We start from the raw sequence: 19349 nt of genomic DNA, 5'->3' as shown, positions 1-19349 counted from the left end.
GAGGCCAAGGACGGAAGCAGTAGAACTACAAGATCTTACTGAAATGGGCACATTTGAGGTCAAACCCTAAAGATCAAAACTGATAGAACCAAAGCCTGGAATACATGGAGGAAGAGCTTTCCAGGCAGAAGGAAAAGCAAGTGCAAAGGACTTGAAAAGTGAAATCAAACCTATTCAAGAACAGAAGAAGGCTGACTGTGGAAGTAGGGAGTGAAATATAACTATTTTAATAGTGTACAAAACCAGAATGTACAACTCCATGATTTATCACAAGGCAAATATTCATGAAACCAACACCCCCATCAAGAAATAGAACATTGCCAGTACCTCACCCCTCTTCCCTAGCCTAAGCACTATTCTGACTTCCATGGTAATCTCTTCTTTGCTTTTAAAATTAAGTTTGCCAACTAAATAGGCACTCTGAAACTTTATCATTTAGTTTGCTTGTGGTTTGAACTGTATATAAAGTGAATGATTTTGTGCCTGCTTGTGAGACTCACTATGTTTTTTGGTGTACTTGTTCTTTCATTTTCATTGCTGTATATGTAGGTGTGAATGTAACACATTTGCTTTACCCATTGTATTATTGATGGATATTTGGGCTGTGTCCAGTTCTTGGCTATTATAAATAATACTTTTGTGATCATTCTCGTTTGTATCTCTTGGTGTACATGGGCACTCATTTCTGTTGGATGAAAACCTAGGATTGGGATTTTGGAATGCTAGACATGATCATTTGGATTTTTGTTTCTGCAAATATTTATGACCTTATTCCCCACAGTTGGCCAAGTTTCCTTCTCTACTTCATTGATGTTGGGCTTGGTCTAAGTGAGGTCTTTTGGCTGATAGAATATTAGCAGACATGATGCAGCAGGATTCTTAAGTGTGCTCATGCTATTTGAGTTGGCTCTTGTGCTCAGGTGATTCATATGGGGAGAAAATATCTCAGGTAGCCGTTGTCTCCTCAGCCTGAGTCTCCAGAACAAACCTATGTGGAATAGATGTGACACCAACCCACAGTCCAACACACTTTGGATTAGCAGAGCCTTAGACATCCTGAAGATCAAGGAGTCTGAGAGTTAATGCTGTTATCACAAGCTAACCGACTTTGGGGTGATTTATTATAGGGCATTATGGTGGCAATAACAAGGGCATATGTTCAACTTTAGCAGATAATTTCAAACTTTTTGCAAGCTGGTTTTACTAAGTTATACAGTTCCACAAAGATAATTCTAGTTTGTCTACATCTTTGCCAACACTTTTGAATTGTAGCCACTCTGAAGGGTGTGTCAAGGTTTGAATTTGCATAGTATCCAATGTTTTTCTTTTTCAAGTGTGTTTTGGCTATTCTAAGTCTTTTGTTTTCTTTTTTTTTTTTGAGACGGAATATCACTCTTGTTGCCCAGCCTAGAGTGCAGTGATGCAAGCTTGGCTCACTACAACCTCCGCCCCCCCCAACCCCCAACCCCCTATTCAAGCAATTCTCCTGCTTCAGCCTCCCTAGTAACTGGGATTACAGGCATCTGCCACCATGCCTGGCTAATTTTTTACATTTTTAGTAGAGATGGGGTTTCACCATTTTGGCCAGGCTGGTCTCAAACTCCTGACCTCAGGTGATCCATCTGCCTCTGCCTCCCAAAGTGCTAGGATTACAGGCATGAGCCACTGCACCCAGCCCGTCTATTCTAAGTCTTTTAAATTTCTGTATACATTTTAGAACCAGCTTATTTTCTACCACAAAAACAACCTGTTGGGATTTTGGTTGGGATTGTGTTGAATGTACATATCTATCTGGGGGAGAATTAACATCTTATTAATTGTCAAATTCTACTTATTCAGGTCTTTAAAGACTTCCTTCAGCACTATTTATAGTTTTCAGTGTACAGCTCTTGTACATATTTTGTCATATTTATCTCTTGTTTTTGATGTTATTCTAAATAAAATTTTTACAATAATTTGTTGCTAGTATATAGAAATAAAATTGATATTTCCATATTAACTTTATATCTTGTAGCTTGTTAAAATCACTTATTATATCTGGTAGCTATTTGTTTGCACATGTGTGGATTCTTTGTGCTTTTCTAGGACACTCTCTGCACATAAAAATAGTTTTACTTCATTGTTTCCAATTTGTATTTCTTTCCTCCTTATTGCATTGTTTAAGGCCATTAATGTAATGTTCAGTATAAGGAGTGAGATAAAATATCCTTCACTTAAAAAAATCCTTGTCTTGTCTCTCATCTTAGTGCAAAACCATTTAGTTTGTAACCATTAAGCATAATGTTAGCTTTGGTGTTTTGTACCCTTTTTTAGATTTATGAATTTCCCTTCTGTTCCTACTTTTTGAAAGTTTTTCTCATAAATGGGTGTTGAATTTGGTCAAATGCTTTTCTGCATCTGTTGAGATGATTATATAGTTTTTCTTTTTTGATCTATTAATATGGTAAATTATATCAACTGATTTTTCAAATGTTAAATCAACAGTGAATTCCTGAGATAAACCCAATTTATTCTGGATTCATTATCCTTTTCATATATTACTGGATATGAATTGCTGATATTTTGTTAAGGATTCTGGCATTTGTATTCATAAGAGATATTGGTCTATGTTTTTGTTTTATTGTGAGGTCTTCAGTTTGGGTATGAAGGTAACTCTGGCCTCATCCAATGAGTTGGGAAGTTTTCTTTCCTCTCTTAATTTTCAAAATACTTTGATTTAAATTGGCAGTATTTCTTTCATCAATGTTTAATAGAATTAATCAGTGAAACAATCAGGGCCTGTATTTTTTATAGCAAGGTTTTTAAGTGCAGCATGTTATTTCTTTAGTAGATATAGACCTATAAAGACCTAATATTTATTTCAGAGAAAGAGAGTTCTACCAATGCCTCTGTCATACCAGAGTGATGGTGGGCATATTTAAATTTGTGTCATCGTAAGAAGCACGATCAGAAGCTTGACACTATGTGTGTGGGGAAATATTACACAGAGTTGAGTCAATTTATTATCTAAACTTCAGTTGCCAATCAAGAATTATGAGGCATACAAAAAAATGGGAAAGTATAACCCATACAATGAGCAACAAACAAGCAGCAGAAACTGCCTGGAAGAGTGACCAGATGTCAGATCTAACAGAAAGGATTCAAAGTAACCATTGTCCATGACTGTGTTCCCATCACTTAGTGTGACTCAGAGAATGGAAATCCATGTGCTGAATACACAGACTCCCTCCCTCTGGGCTTTCCATATCTGCAGAATGAGAAGGTTGGAGGGGAAAACTCCAATTCCTGACAATCCTACTCTTATTCTCTACTTTATACAATTTTAATAACTAACACATGGAAATAAAAGTTCAAGAGAATGACAAGACTGCTTGACACAAAACAATATGGAGCTATCCTCTGTCTTGTCCTCTTCCTGATTCCTCCTTGGAGACAAGCACTTCCAATTCTTTTAGCTGTTTCTTCTGCTATTTACTCACTTATTTTTTCCTGCCACTCTTGACTTCTTAATTTCGTTCTTCTTATTACTATATTAAATAGAGATGGGGGTCTCACTATGTTGCCCAAGCTGGTCTCGAGCTACTGGGCTCAAGCAATCCTCCTGCCTCAGCCGCCCAAAGTGCTGAGATTACAGGCATGAGCTACTGTCTCGAGCTGACTTCTCAGTTTTAGATAAAATCTTCCTAAAATGGCTAATGAGGACTAGACTATTTCAGGCAACATCCTGCAAGTGTTCATTTGCTTTCCTTTATGCTTTCTATATAGTCATGTCATCATTTTTTTTGTGTGTTTACAGCTAAGCCATAAAAAACGTTTGTACAAATTTTGTTTTTCTTGAAATTAGCAACTGCATCATTTTTAATCTCTGTATCTATCAAAAATATAACCCCAAGTTCTCCAACAACACACACACACACACACACACACACACACACGTTATATTAGGAGTATGAGGGAGAGAAAATGTGTGTGTATAAAAGTGGGGGAAGAGTAAAAGGGGTTAAATCATCTGTAATAATAAATAGGAAACCAAGAATGTCTCTGTTTTAAGAGTATCCCATTGCCCAATTTATAAAACTTAGCAATACGGCAGGACTTCCTCCAAAAAAATCCATAAGAAAAATATAAACAAAGTGTCATGTTTAGAAATTTTTTCAAAAAATAAGCGCTATGGAAGTGGAGAGAAGTGTGGGTTGAAATCTGCTGCCCTCAGGCTGTTCTCAGCCAGGGCCTGAGGGTGGTGGAGGATGAGTTTGGGCCGTTCCTGCCCAGAGCAGGGCCTCTTTCATGGAGAACCTTCATTCTGAGGTGCACATCTCCCAGCTGAGACTTTTCTAGAGCTCCATGGTGGTCTGAGACTCCCCCTACCCAATTCTTCCTCCCCCTTTCCATGCACAAGTGTCGGGCCTGCACCACAATCTAAGACTCTCCCCACCTACTCTTGCTCCTTCCTGGTTTATTCTTTTTTTTTTGAGACGGAGTCTCGCTCTGTCGCCCAGGCTGGAGTGCAGTGGCGCGATCTCGGCTCACTGCAAGCTCCGCCTCCCGGGTTCACGCCATTCTCCTGCCTCAGCCTCCCGAGTAGCTGGGACTACAGGCGCCCACAACCGCGCCCGGCTAATTTTTTGTATTTTTAGTAGAGACGGGGTTTCACCGTGGTCTCGATCTCCTGACCTTGTGATCCGCCTGCCTCGGCCTCCCAAAGTGCTGGGATTACAGGCGTGAGCCACCGCGCCCGGCCGGTTTATTCTTTACATTGATTTCCCCCAATAAATCGCTTGTATGTCTGCTTTTCAGAGACCAGGGACTGATACAAGTAAATACTGAGAGTGGTCCAAGAAAAGAGAAGGCCAGCTGGGGTTTTGGAATTGGGTCACTCACGGTCCTGATCGCAAAAAGAGGCTCATTCTAAGAGGAATGTGAGGTACAGGACAGACCTTGGTGCCAAGTGGTGGCCTGAATGGTGACAATTTCACCAGAGTTAACCCAGGAGAAGTGACGACTATGCAGGTGTGAGCTCACAATAAGAGAGGTGGTCACAGAGCTGAGGTACTAGAGGCGGGTGGTCTCCAGGGGCAGGCAGGATCTAAGGTAATAGAGGCAGATGAGGTCTGATAGAAGCTGCAGGTCATAATTACTCTAATGACTGGCAAAAGTGGAGAGGCAGCCCATGAGGCCTGGCCCTTACAGAGTGGAGATAGGACATAGTATTCCAAAATAAATAGGCAGCTAGTGAGGGTTCTACAAAATATCTGCAACTAGGAGAAGGCCAGGAAGGAGGAGAGGGAAGCTGGAGGTGGAGATGGAGCAGAAGTAGCCCCAATTCCTATCACTTCCATGGGGAGACATCCATTCCCAAACTCCAGGTTCTGCCAGGGTGGAGATCCTGGTCTGTCTCCAAAAAAGGTGTCTCACATGTGCCAGAAAAAAAAAAAAAGAAAAGATTAAAGAAACAACCCTAAAAGATGTCCTCTTCTCAGGAGTCTCAGTACATGCCCTTTAACTCCCAAGCTAAAGCTGCTGTGGGGGCACTTAGACTCCTGCGTCCAGGCAGCAGCAGGCACGAAGAGCTGTGACTTTCTTGACAGTAGTGATCGCTGCCGATGGGCAGGAGGAGGTAGAGCTGTCTTTGCACACGGGAAGGAACACTTGTATAATCCAGGGGTGCACTCAGGGGCCCCTTGGTATTCCCTTGTCCCATTGTAACTGTTGATGGACACAGACAGCAATTGCAGCCTTAGAAATGTATTATTATTATGAGTTCAAGCCCCTCAAGTTCCAAGGTTTGAGTCATGTTACAAGGTGAGTCACAAAGAAAGACTTATTGAGGTGGTAGCTGAGAGGGATAGGAAAATTTAAAATATGGTGGAGGAAGAAGAGATGAATGCCCATTGAAGCCCTGAGACTAACTGCAGAAACAGATCCTATTTGTACCACTGACCTTCTTTTTCTAAGTTCCCCATTGAGAGGCTCTTGGGAATTATAGAGAAACTGCTCCCCTAAATAAGTATGGAGAAATAGAGTTATCTGGTGGAAGGCAGACTGTGGTAGTGATGGAAGTGATCTTTCTAAAGAGAAGCTGCTCTGGGAGCAGAGCTGACTCACAGATTCCAATTTCCACCCACTGGAGCCACCATGCGTCTCACGCTTCCTCCAGGATGTTCCCAGACAGTGGCTGAGCACAGCGGGGATACGAGTGCTGGTCCAACCCTGCCTGTACCCTCCAATGGGCAACCTTTGCTCAGGCACTCTCTGTCAGCCTGGCAAAGCTACGTTCAGACCTGAGCTGTGATCTGAGACTCCTTTTATCCAGACCTTCCTTATTGCTCTTCCTTCACAGAAACCAGGCCTTTATCTTCATCTGTGGGTTCTCCCACAATACCCCTGTACCTCCCCGTTTATTCTTCATGGAATTTTCCCTAATAAATCTATTGCACGTCTAGCCCATCTTGGCGTCTGCTTCTTGGAGTACCCAAACTGACACACTGCCCAATAAGCCTTTGGGGAGCACTCCTAACCCTCACTTATTTCATTGTCTGCTTCCCAGAGAACATAACAGCACTCTTGTAATCTTACTAAAAATGCAAATGCTGGGCCCCACACCTGAAGTTTGTTATTTCCTTCCATCCTTCCTTCCTTCCTTCCCTCCCTCCCTCCCTCCCTCCCTCCCTCCCTCCCTCCCTTCCTTCCTTCCTTCCTTCCTTCCTTCCTTCCTTCCTTCCTTCCTTCCTTCCTTCCTTCCTTCCTTCCTTCCTTCTTTCCTTCCTTCCTTCTTTCTTTTCTTTTTGAGACAGAGTCTCACTCCATTGCCCAGGCTGGAGTGCAGTGGCATGATCTTTTTTTTTTTTTTTTTTTTTTTTTTTTTGAGGCGGAGTCTTGCTCTGTCGCCCAGGCTGGAGTGCAGTGGCGCGATCTCGGCTCACTGCAAGCTCCGCCTCCCGGGTTCCCGCCATTCTCCTGCCTCAGCCTCCCGAGTAGCTGGGACTACAGGCGCCGCCACCACGCCCGGCTAATTTTTTTGTATTTTTAGTGGAGACGGGGTTTCATTGTGTTAGCCAGGATGGTCTCGATCTCCTGACCTCGTGATCCGCCCGTCTCGGCCTCCCAAAGTGCTGGGATTACAGGCTTGAGCCACCGCGCCCGGCCAGTGGCATGATCTTGGCTCACTGCAACCTCTGCCTCCCAGGTTCAAGCAATTCTCCTGCCTTAGCCTCCCAAGTAGCTGGGACTACAGGTACCCGCAATCACGCCTGGATAATTTTTGTATTTTTAGTAGAGACAGGGTTTCACTATGTTGGCCTGGCTGGTCTTCAACTCCTGACCTTAAGTGATTTGCCCGCCTCGGCCTCCCAAAGTGCTGGGATTACAGGTGTTAGTCACTGCACCTGGCCTTGAAGTTCTTTTTAACTAGGTAAGGGTGGGGGCCCAGGAACTGGTTTTTCTTATTGGTGTCTCAGGTACCTCTGTCATAGTTAAAATTAGATGATAGATACTATTTAATTTTCAACATTAATTACTCTAACACTATCAAACTAATATAAGAGTACTGAAGCTAATCTTTATATTTAAAAGAAAACAAAGGAAGAAATTCCAGCTAAAAGGCACATGCTTACCCAAAGGGATCTATGGATTCAATGCAATCTGTGCCAAAATACTGATGACATTCTTAATAGAAATTGAATTTAAAATGCTAAAATTTATATGGAACCACAAAAGTTCACAAATAGCCAATACAATCTTGATCAAAAAGAACAAAGCTAAGGCCAGGCTGATGCCTGTAATCCCAGCACTGTGACAGGCCAAGGCAGGTGAATTGCTTGAGTCCAGGAGTTTGAGACCTGCCTGGGTGACATGGTGAAACCCCATCTCTACAAAAAATACAAAAATTAACCTGGCATGATGCTGCTTGCCTGTAGTCCCAGCTACTCAGGAGGCTGAGGTGGGAGGATTGATTGGGCATGGGAGGATCTGTTAAGCCGGTGAGGCGGAGGTTGCAGTGAGCCAAGATCGCATCACTGTACTCCAGCCTGGGTGACAGAGCAAGACCTTGTCTCAAAAAACAAAACAAAACAGGCCGGGCGCGGTGGCTCACGCCTGTAATTCCAGCACTTTGGGAGGCTGAGGCAGGTGGACCATGAGGTTAGGAGATCAAGACCATCCTGGCCAACATGGTGAAACCCTGTCTCTACTAAAAATACAAAAATTAGCTGGGCATGGTGGTGTGCAACTGTAGTCCTAACTACTCAGGAGATTGTGGCAGGAGAATCACTTGAATCTGGGAGGCAGAGGTTACAGTGAGCCGAGATCGTGCCACTGCACTCCAGCCTGGTCCAAAAAAAAAAAAAAAAAAACAAATAAAAGAAATGATAAATGTTTGAGGTGACAAATATGTTAATTACCCTAATTTGTTTATTACTCATTGTATGCATGTATCAAACAATCATACCATACCCCATAAATATAGATAATTATTGTGCCAATTTAAAATAAAACCTAAAAAGGTCATATACTATAATATTACAGGAAAGAGCAAAACTTTTAAGAGCTAAGGATGAACTGAAAACATTGATGGAATGTATAAAAAGTGGAATTGATGCCATAAAGCAGGGGTTGTCACACTATGCCCCTAGGTCAAATCTGGCTTGCTGCCTGTTTTTATGAAGTTTTTGTTTTGTTTTATTTTGTTTTGTTTTTTTCTTTCTTTCTTTCTTTTTTTTTTTTTTGAGACGGAGCCTTGCTCTGTCGCCCAGGCTGGAGTGCAGTGGTGCCATCTCAGCTCACTGCAAGCTCCACCTCCTGGGTTCACGCCATTCTCCTGCCTCAGCCTCCCGAGTTTTTATGAGGTTTTATTGAAGCTCAGTCATACACACGGATCATGTATTATGTATGGCTCAGTAAACATAAAAAGCTCTGTAGCCAGACCACTTGGGTTCCAATTCCAATTCTGCAACTCACTGGGTGGGTGCTCTTGGGCAGGTAATTTAGCCTCTCTGTGCTTAAGTATTGTTATCTGCAAAAGAGATAGTAACAGGACCTACCTCATAGGGTTAATATGAGGATCAAATGTGATCATGTATACACATAATTTCCTAGTACATGGCCTGAGAGGTGTTAAAAAAGTTAAAAAAGTATTTTAATGGATCAGTTTGATCATCCCTAGACCAGCCCATCAAATTTATTATCACAAAAAGAAGGAAAGCCAGACATCATAGGCTTCCAGATTGAATGCAATAGGAAGTTTACGATCTACGAAGTATTCTTACCAAAAAACCTGGATCTAATTAAGCATCTAGACTATAGATCGACCTTCCAGTGTACAGAAAATATGGTGAACAGAGAACACGTTACATGACACCACAAGGATGCAATCAGCAAAATCTAGAATTTCTTTAAAAAATACATCACAAGTTGGGCACAGTGGTGCGTGCCTGTAGTCTCAGTTACTCAGGAAGCTGAGACAGGAGGTAATATGGTTTGAATTTGTTTCCCCGCCCAAATTTCATGTCGAAGTGTAATCCCCAATGTTGGAGGAGGAGGGGCCTGGTAGGAGGTGATTGGATCATGGGGGCAGATTTCCCTCTTGCTGTTCTCGTGATAGTGAGTTCTCGTGAGATCTGATTGTTTAAAAGTGTGTAGCACCTCCCCCTTCTTTCTGTTCCTCCTGCTTCCCCTTTACTTTCTGCCATGATTATAAGTTTCCTAAGGCCTCCACCCATGACTCCTGTACAGCCTGCAGAACTGTGAGCCAATTAAACCTCTTTTCTGTAAACATTATCCAGTCTCAGGTATTTCTTTTTTTCTTTCTTTTTTTTTTGAGATGGAGTCTCGCTCTGTCACCCAGGCTGGAGTGCAGTGGTACAATCTCGGCTCACTGCAAGCTCCGCCTCCCGGGTTCATGCCATTCTCCTGCCTCAGCCTCCCAAGAAACTGGGACTACGGGTGCCCACCACCACGCCTGGATAATTTTTTTTGTATTTTTAGTGGAGACAGGGTTTCACCGTGTTAGCCAGGATGGTCTCAATCACCTGACCTCGTGATCCGCCCGCCTCGGCCTCCCAAAGTGTTGGGATTACAGGCATGAGCCACTGCGCCAGGCCAGGTCTCAGGTATTTCTTTATAGCAATGAGAGAACGGACCTAATACAACAGGATTGCTTGAGCCCAGGAGTTCAAGGCTGTAGTGCAGGAGAATAGTGCCTATGAATAGCCACTAAACTCCAGTCTGGGCAACAAAGGGAGACCCTTTCTGTGGGGGGGAAAAAAAAAATGGTGGAGACTGTCAGATTGTCAGATTCCAAGTACAGGTGAGATAGAAGGGAGGTGCTGTAAATATAAAAAACATAGGTTGGAAGCAAAAGAATGAAAAAATCCATGCATGCAAACACTAATTGTAAGACAGCTGAAGTGGCCATATTTACATCAGACAATGTAGACTTCATGGCAAAAAATATTACCAAAGATAAAGAGGGACATTTAGTAATGATCAAAGGGTCAATTTATCAAGAAGATACAGTATTAATAGTGTATGAATTTAGTAAAAAAGCTTCAATAAACATAAGGAAAAACGTAACAGAACTAAAAAAGAAAAACACAAATTCAGATTCACAGTTGGAAACGGGCCTCAGTCTCTCAGGAAATGATAGAAGAATGTAGAAAATCAGAAGAGTAGAGAAGACTTGAGTAATGTTTAGTTTAGTTAGGTCAAACAATTTGACCTAACTAAAATTTATAGACAGTTCACCTCACTGCCAAATATATATTCTACTAATGCATATAGGGAACATTCAGTAAGATAGACCATATGCTGCACTATAATACAAATCTTAACACATTTAAAAGGATTGAAATACTATAGAGTATATTAGGTACAGATTCTGTATTAAATTAGGACTCAATGACAAGAGGATATCTGGGAAATTTCCAGATATTTGGAAATTAGACCACACATGTCTAAATAAGCCACAGATCCAAGAAGAGATCATAAGAAATGTTAGAAAATGTTTTGTACCACAAGAAAATGAAATTATAACATTGAACTTGTGGGATGCAGCTAAAGCAGTGATTAGAAGAAAATTTATGCCTTTGTCCATTTTATCAGTATCCAATCTCATTGGCATGACTAACTAGCAGGAAAGCTGGTGTTCTTCACCGTGGAGCCACACACATGCCTAAGACTTTGAGAAGCTGAAAATAGGGAGCCAGTGACAGCCAATGGCTGCTTATATTAGAAAAGAAAAAAATGTTTGAAATGAGGTATATGTTGCCTTGAAAATCCAAGGAAGCCTGTTTGGTGCCGTGTTTCTTTCTTAGTGGCTGGAGGAGTCAGATGCAGCCCCTTCCCTTTACTTTGGGAGGGGTGTCTTGACATTTCCCAGATCACTAGAAATTTGAATTTCTGTCCCACCCTCTGGCATGCATGCATCTTACTGAAATGCTGACAGTAGACACTAATTCCTGCTCATCAGATCCAATGGGCTTGGTATCATCAAAACACTTGATGGGAATGATAGTCTGGTGAATGGAGAGGAAGCCAAGATTCCTGCAGATCAGATTATGACGTAAAATCGGAAGGTTGATAAAGTTCCAAGGTGAGATAGTGACGGTGAATTGCTGCCCCAGCCAGCTGGAAACAAACTGTTCCTCATGGTCTTCACTAACCACATGTAACCATGTAGCCAGAGAAAGCATTCATCATACCAATAGCTGCATACCAGCAATGAAAGCATTTCTGAAACAGCAGCTTCACCTCTGATAAAGTTTATAATAATCCACTGTCATTCTCCCAGAAACCGTCTGTCTTCTGCACAGGCAAAATTATGTAATTTGAATGGAAATGGGGCGGGTGGGAGCAGGGGGAATCACCATCCTGCATCTTTCATTTTCTTTCTTTCTTTCTTTATTTCTTTCTTTTTTTTTTTTTTTTTTTTTGAGACGGAGTCTCGCTCTGTCGCCAGGCTGGAATGCAGTGGCATGATCTTGACTCACTGCAACCTCCACCTCCTGGGTTCAAGCGATTGTCCTGCCTCAGCCTCCCGAGTAGCTGGGACTACAGGCTTGCAGCACCACGCCCAGCTAATTTTTGTAGTTTTAGGAGAGATGGGGTTTTAGCATGTTGGTCAGGATGGTCTTGATCTCTTGACCTCGTGATCCATCTGCCTCAGCCTCCCAAAGTGCTGGGATTACAGGCACGGTGGTTCATGTTCTTGATGGTAGCACTAAACTCTGCAATTCCTCCAGCAATGTAAAATGGCTTTTTCCTATTTTGGTAGATAAAGGCAGTTTCAGTGCCTTCTACTTGGCTCAGAGAATCCATGTAGGGACTCTGCCAGTTTCTAGTATATACATTCAAATGATGCATTCTGGAAATGAAGAAATAACTACAGGATTCAAGAACCCACTGGGCTTATATGAGATGAACCTACACCCAAATTCGACTAATTTTTTCTATCCACTCCTATTCTGTCTGATAGACATAGTGGTATTTTAGCTCTCCAGGAATTAGTGTCAGTTCAGAGCCATTGACCAGCAATTGCTGAATAGTCTTGTTATTTCCCTTTCTTCAGTTCATAGTCAATATACAACCTAGTAAATATCCATGAGATTCTTTGGGAAGGTTAGGAAGAGGAGCTACAGTACAAACTCTGTGGCTCAGAGTTCAGGTGCACCTGGCCCCCCTTTCATTCAAGGAGCTCTGGGTCTGTGAACTGGCTCAACTCTGGGAAATAGGGAGGCTGAAACTCCCTATTACAATGATTTTTTCTGTACTGCTCTTCACCAGACCTAGAGATTTTCTGCTTGCAAAAATCAAGTAAGGCTTCAGTAAGCTGCCATATGTTTCAGCTGTAGGGATGCTGTCATCGACTAATCAATGCCCAAGATCTCTGAGGACAGACCATCTTGATGACTGTGCCAGTTCTGCTGCCCATGATGGCAGCTCGTCCCACATTGGCTTTGGCAACTAAGTGCCACCACTCAGTCATCAGATTCTATCATTCCCAGTGAATTCAGAGAGTAAAGCTTAATGACAGCATCTCTCCCACCATCATTACCAGCCTAGACTCCTCAAGGATTAAGAAGCCATTGCCCCCGCCCCCACACCGTCCTGACAAATGGACTTCTCACAGTCTTGTGAAGGGGTTTCCTTCAGATTCTGAGAGCCAGAGTTAGGCAATGGGTGGACAGGTTTTACATGAAAAATCTACTCTAGCATTCATACTCCTACTCTAGGAGACATTTTTCCGAAGTGTAGCGAGAAAGTTCTGGCATTTCACCTGTAGAACCATGCCTAGCCATTTGAACAAGCAAATTGACTTTAGAATTGCGATATAGTAAACCTGATTAAAAATTCTGGCCGGATCTGACATTATTTTCCTTCCACTCTGATCCAGTATCCCTTTGATCCATTCCTATATAAGTGCTACAGATTTCTGCCAATGTCACTTGGCAAAAATCTTGCAACTTTTATGGTGCGCGTTGTGCCTTATTAGGCCTCAAACCCCTCTGAACCTTACCTTTCAGGGCCAGGCAGGTCGAGTCCGGGTTACAGGTCTAGAAGCAGTGACAGGTGAGGTGGGGGGTAGATCCTGAGGAAGATCCACAGCTCTTTGCAAATCAGCTTCCACTGGTGAGGCCATCGTAGATTCATCAGGCAAGGTTAACCCTCTGAGTAAGCACAGGTGGATTCCTTCTACTGGCCACAGAAGCCTCAGCAGAATTCAGGGGTTTAAGATCTTCAGCTTCATGGAAATCTGCCCATTTGCTCCCATTCCATTTTTCCGCATCCCACTCCTTTCCAATTAGTTCCCTACCTTTACCATGAGAGACTCCATGGGGCTGAGAATGTAATCTGCATTGTTTCAGTCACCTGCAAGCTTATACTTTGAGTTTAGCTTTCAGAAACCTTGGCTGTGTGGCTATGAGAGATAAGGGTTTCTTGCAGGGTGGCCATATAAGATTCCTGGGCCCTGGCCTGGTCTTTGAGCTGGAGAAAACCCTAAACTGATGACTTTGTTTTCCTTAAATCCAATCAGATCAGGATTTCTTGTACCAGCCAAGATGGTGTCAGCCCATTACAGTCTCTGTCTGCCACTGCTACAAATAAAAACCAGACAAGCTACCAAAAGCAACTTCCTAAGAGCTTTTTTTAAAGATTTTTTTTAGAGATAGGGTCTCACTTTGTTGTCCAGGCTGGTCTCAAACTCCTGGGTTTAAGCGATCTTCACAAGTAGCTGGGATTACAGGTGTGTGCCACTGCACCCAGCAACTTCCTGAGGACTCTAAAAAGTTAACAATGGCAGGAAGATTGGAGAGAGGAACCAAAACTTGAAGAACTATATATTTTTCAATACTCTTATATTTAGGAAAAGAATCAGTCAACATAAATTGTAAATGAAATGCTTCCTCACAGCCTTTGGAGGATGGGGTATACCAGTGATTGCCAAACTTGCGGCAATGATTAAAAAAAAAAATTACAGTACTGCCTCCCACGTCTCTCCCTGGAGCCCAGAATCTCCAGGAGAAACCCAGAAATATACATGTTTAACAAAACCTTGATTTATTGAGTTAGTAAGTTTAGGAAAAATGGCTTATCCAAGCAAACAGAATTGGATTTCCTACAAATTTAGTCCTCACCCAAGCTATTTGTTTTGAAGGCAAAAGAAGAGTATCTTATGACCTAGGAGACTCTAAAAATGTGGTATGAAGACTATCTTTATTAGAAAAAACAGGGGTTAACACATCTCGTTTAATGATGTGTGGGGAGTCCCTAACTACACCACTTTCCAAATAGCGGTCTTATCAGATTTTAAAATGCTAATAAAAGAAATTATGATCTTATAAAATGACACTTGCTTCCAACATGGTGAAACCCCATCTTTACTAAAAATATTTTAAAAACCAGCAGGGTGTGGTGGTGGGCGCCTGTAATCCCAGCTACTCGGGAGGCTGAGGCAGGAGAATTGCTTGAACCCAGGAGACGGAGGTTGCAGGGAGCCAACACAGTACCACTGCACTCCAGCCTTGGCAACAGAGTGAGACTCTGTCTGAAACAACAACAACAACCAAAAAAACCCACATGTGGTAGTTAAAAATCACTGACCTTAGGGTAGGTAATCAGCAAATATTTGCTAAATGAATAATAGAAACTTTCTCAATATCACAGCGGTTCTTACAATAGATTCAAAAGGTAATTGGAAACAACATGCCATAAAAAGAGATTAATGCAAAAATAGATAAGTGGATTACTATTTAATGAATATTTTTGGAAAAACTCTATTTCAGTTTAGAAAAGAATGAATCGAGCTCCTATATTTTCATTCTATGCATTGCAGTGAATTCCAGATGGGACTCAAAGACTTAACAGCAACAACAGAACAGAACAGAGTAATATATATTTTCTGGCTCTTGCTGGCGAAATACATTCTAAATATTGAAGAAAAAGGAAATACTTTCAGGGAATGTATTTCTGAATATATATATAAACTTTGAAAAGCTTTTTCTGTAATGAAATCTTTTAATATTTTGATCAAGCAACAGAATGGAGGAAAAACACAAATGATAAGCAAATAATTGCTTATTAATATGTTTAGCAAACACTTGGATAACACACATACACATGAATATATATATATATGTATGTATATGTTCTACATGATCATACTCAAATTTAGATGACACTGTCCAGGAAGAAATAGTGAAGAAAATGCAATCATACAAACCACGACATCGCCACGGGGAAAACATAACATCCGTGGTCAATATAATGACACAAAAATCTATGACATATAGTAAAAAGTGCAGAAAACCCGCAAAAATGCGGGAGCCTGATTTTGCTAGAAAGAGGCAAGAAGGCTCTACATGCCTAGTGCTCACGGCTTGAAATTCCATTCCCAGGCCTGGGGTTCCACATTTCCAGGGGCTCTGCTTTCCAAAAGCTGTGGTTCATTGTCCCCTAGGTATAGTGCCTTCGGTCTGGACTGAAGATGGAGACCTGGGTCATCCGAGAAGCTTTGTAGAGGGAGACACCAAACTGACCACTCTCTGCCAGTCCTCACCTATTTCCAGACTGGATGATTTCTGGTATATTTACTTCTGAGCCCAAACTAACTTCTGCAAGGAGGTTCAGCACAGGTCAGGTGAGTGAGGAATCTCCTGGCAGGGCTACGGTGAACTTCGACAAGGTTAAACCTTCTAAACTTGGGAAGCCGCTTTGCAAAAATAAGTAAAATAAAAATCCCTTACTCAATTGTTGACTGGGTATTATTCGGGAAACAGGAAACAGGTTTTTCATTTCTCCTAGGTTGTGTCCCAGCTTGCATTTGCTAAGCAGCTTAAGGGAACACTGGATTAAAAACCACCCGTAAAGAAAAGGCGTTAAAAAAATTGATTTGAATGATTTGAAATTATTATCTTGAAAGATCAAAGAAACAGTGATTATGAACACCGGCTCTGGTGGGAAGCGGTTCTTGAAAGTTAAAGCATGGGGGAACTCGAGTACTCCGGAGCACCATCAGCATCAGTACAATGCAAGTGAACTCTGGAAGCTAGACGCATGCTTTGCATGTGGACACATAGACACATGCTTGCACAGGACACGTTTGCAATACATACATGCTTACACGTGGACACATGTTTGCACACGCTTGCACAGGACACGCTTGCACAGGACACATACACAGGATGCATGTTTTGTACAGGACACATGTTTTGCACTTGGAAACACATATCCATGGTTTGCACAGGGACACAGGGCCGCATGCTTGCAATGGATACATGTTTACACACGGACGCATGTTTTGCACAGGGCATATGCACAGGATGCATGTTTTGCACATGGACACACACATGTTTACACAGGACAAGTGCACAGGACACGTTTTGCACCGGACGCATTCTTTGCACGGGACGCACGGTTTGCAGATGCAAGCACGCACACTCCTCGGCGCGACGGACTAAGCCCGGTGGCAGCGACAGCGGAGTCGGGACGCAAGGACAGCGCCTCCGGGAACCACGCCAAGGCGGCGGGAACTACAATTCCCGGCTCGGTGGCCTCGGGCCGACGCGCGTCCCAGCGCAGACTGGCCCCGCCCAGCGGCCCCGCGCAGCCTGGCCCAGGTCCCAGCGCCCAGAGTAGCCGCGGGGCCGCGGGTGAGCCGCATGGAGCCCCGGGCGGCGGACGGCTGCTTCCTGGGCGACGTTGGTACGTGCGGGCGCCGCGGAAGGCAGGGCGAGGCCGCCGCGCCGGCTCCTGGGGCTGGCTGCGTATCCGATGGCCTGCGCCAGGGAGGTGGTGGCGCGCCCCACGCTGGCTCCGTGGGCGGGGGTGTTTGGCTGGGTGGGCTGCGGTGAGACCAGGGTTGCAGTGGTGCCGCGCATCCCAGACGGGCTCTCATGTCTGGTGCCTTGTCCCAGGCCAACGCACTGCGGGGCTGCAGTCCGTGGGGCTCGCCAGGTGTGGGGTTTCGCAACCGCAAACCCACCGAACGCCCCGCGCCCTGGGGAAGGTGCGGGGCGCGTGCAGAACCGTTGCCCAGTGGCGGGGGAGAGCCTGGGAAACGCTGACGGTGCTCCCTCTCGGGGCAGCCGGTGAGAGCTGAACACCCCTTCACTGGCGCGGGTGAGGCCCGTGGCGCAGTGTCCGAGCATCCTGCAGAGGCGTCCGCATGACCCCGAGTCCGCTCCAGTGAAGGTGGCCTTGGGGCACCGCGGCACACTCTGAAAAGTGCGATCCCAGTTCTACACGCAGCCTTCTTTGCCATCCGAGCAGCCCAAGAATGAAATGGATTTGAGGGAAGTACACTCTTTGGGGAAGCAAATTTTTTTGCTGCCTATGAAGCAATAATATGGTCACTGAAATGAACGACGGAAGCACTATGAAAGCCTAAAAAGAGAAAAAAAATCTAAAGTATATTCATCCTGGTAAAAACAGTAGTGCACGTAAGAGGGAAAAGTCTTAAGGGTAAATTAAATTTAGCTGAAGAGGAAGTTGCCGTCATAGCAAGGCAAAGATATTTTAATTGACTTTGCAAAATAACCAGCTTTGACATGATCAAAGGTACCTAATAAGCATTGTTTTTATTTGGCATTCCAGTCCAGGCAAACACAAGACTTTGACCCTGACACTGTGATCTGCATTTGATTAGCTTAAGTAAGCAGTAAATAGCTAACGACGAAAGCTTATTTAAACACATATTTTAATATTTCTGTTCACGGCATCACTTCTAAGCATGTCTTCTGCATCGTTTGTTAAGGAATGCATCTGTAGAAGAAAGGCACGTTTTAAACTAATAAATCCGCAACTTTTGAGGTTCACTGGTATTTTTGACATCGTCATTTTTTATTTAATATATTTCTCCCCAAATAAGTTCTGCTGATGTTTTTTATTCCCAATGTAATGAATAAGCTGAATGTATTGGATTCAAAACAGTACTGCCATTCCAGCAGCACTAGAGGCGAATCGTAGGAGCGTTAGTCAATTTTAACATTCTGACCTCAAATTCTGGATGTGTGGTGTACCCTGACCAAAGCATTTAGGTTTTTGGCTGTTGCACAGTCTCTCATGCCTGTAATCCCAGCACTTAGGGAGGCCGAGGCAGGCGGATCACTTGGGGTCAGGAGTTCGAGATCAGCCTGGCCAACATGGCGAAACCCTGTCTCTACTAAAAATACAAAAATTAGCCGAGCCATGGTGGCGGGCGCCTGCAGTTCTAGCAATTCGGGAGACTGAGCTGGAGAATCACTCCAACCTGGGAGGCAGAGGTTGCAGTGAGCCAGGATTGGGCCATTGCACTCCAGCCTGGGCGACAAGAGTGAAACTCTGTCTCAAAATAAATAAATAAAAGTACAAAAATTAGCCAAGCATAGTGGCGGGCGCCTGTAATCTCAGCTACTTGGGAGGCTGAGGCAGGAGAATCACTTGAACCTGGGAGGCAGAGGTTGTAGTGAGCCGAGATCATGCCATTGCACTCCAGCCTGGGTGACAGAGTGAGACTCCGTCTCAAAATTAAATTAATTAATTAATTTTTTCTAAAAAATTAATTTTTTTTCTTGCTTTTCTTGGACATGGCGGCTGTTGTTTTTGTTTACCTGTGGGTTTGGTGTTCTTTGCGCATAATCCCTAATTTATCCCCAGACAGTCTTCTTAGGCCCCTCAGATAAGCGACGGGTCCTGTGTTCTCTGTCTCCTGGTTCAGTGTTTGGAGACGTGTGTCCCCTGCAGCCTTGGGTCTTCCAACTCTGTCTGCTGCCGCTCTGGAAAACCGGGGTGGGGGTGGGGCAGGGGGTGTCTTCCTGTTGTTTATGGGGATTTGCGCATCCCTTTGCGTTCAGCGCCCTCCCAGGGGTAGTTCAGAT

The 19349-nt window shown here is 43.5% G+C and overlaps 1 protein-coding gene across 1 annotated transcript in view; it reads left to right on the top strand.

Moving 5' to 3' along the window:
* The first annotated feature begins 16949 nt into the window (after positions 1 to 16949).
* ASB13 (ankyrin repeat and SOCS box containing 13) overlaps positions 16950 to 19349 on the top strand; it is a 26736-nt gene continuing 24336 nt past the window's right edge. The window contains exon 1 of the mRNA XM_050804634.1: positions 16950 to 17196. Coding sequence (XP_050660591.1) covers positions 17154 to 17196 — 43 coding nt within the window. The 5' untranslated portion in view covers positions 16950 to 17153. The remainder of the gene's footprint in view (positions 17197 to 19349) is intronic.

This window comes from Macaca thibetana, chromosome 9 (genome assembly GCF_024542745.1).
Source record: "Macaca thibetana thibetana isolate TM-01 chromosome 9, ASM2454274v1, whole genome shotgun sequence".
NCBI lineage: Eukaryota > Metazoa > Chordata > Mammalia > Primates > Cercopithecidae > Macaca > Macaca thibetana.
This window is presented reverse-complemented; position numbering and strand designations above follow the sequence as displayed.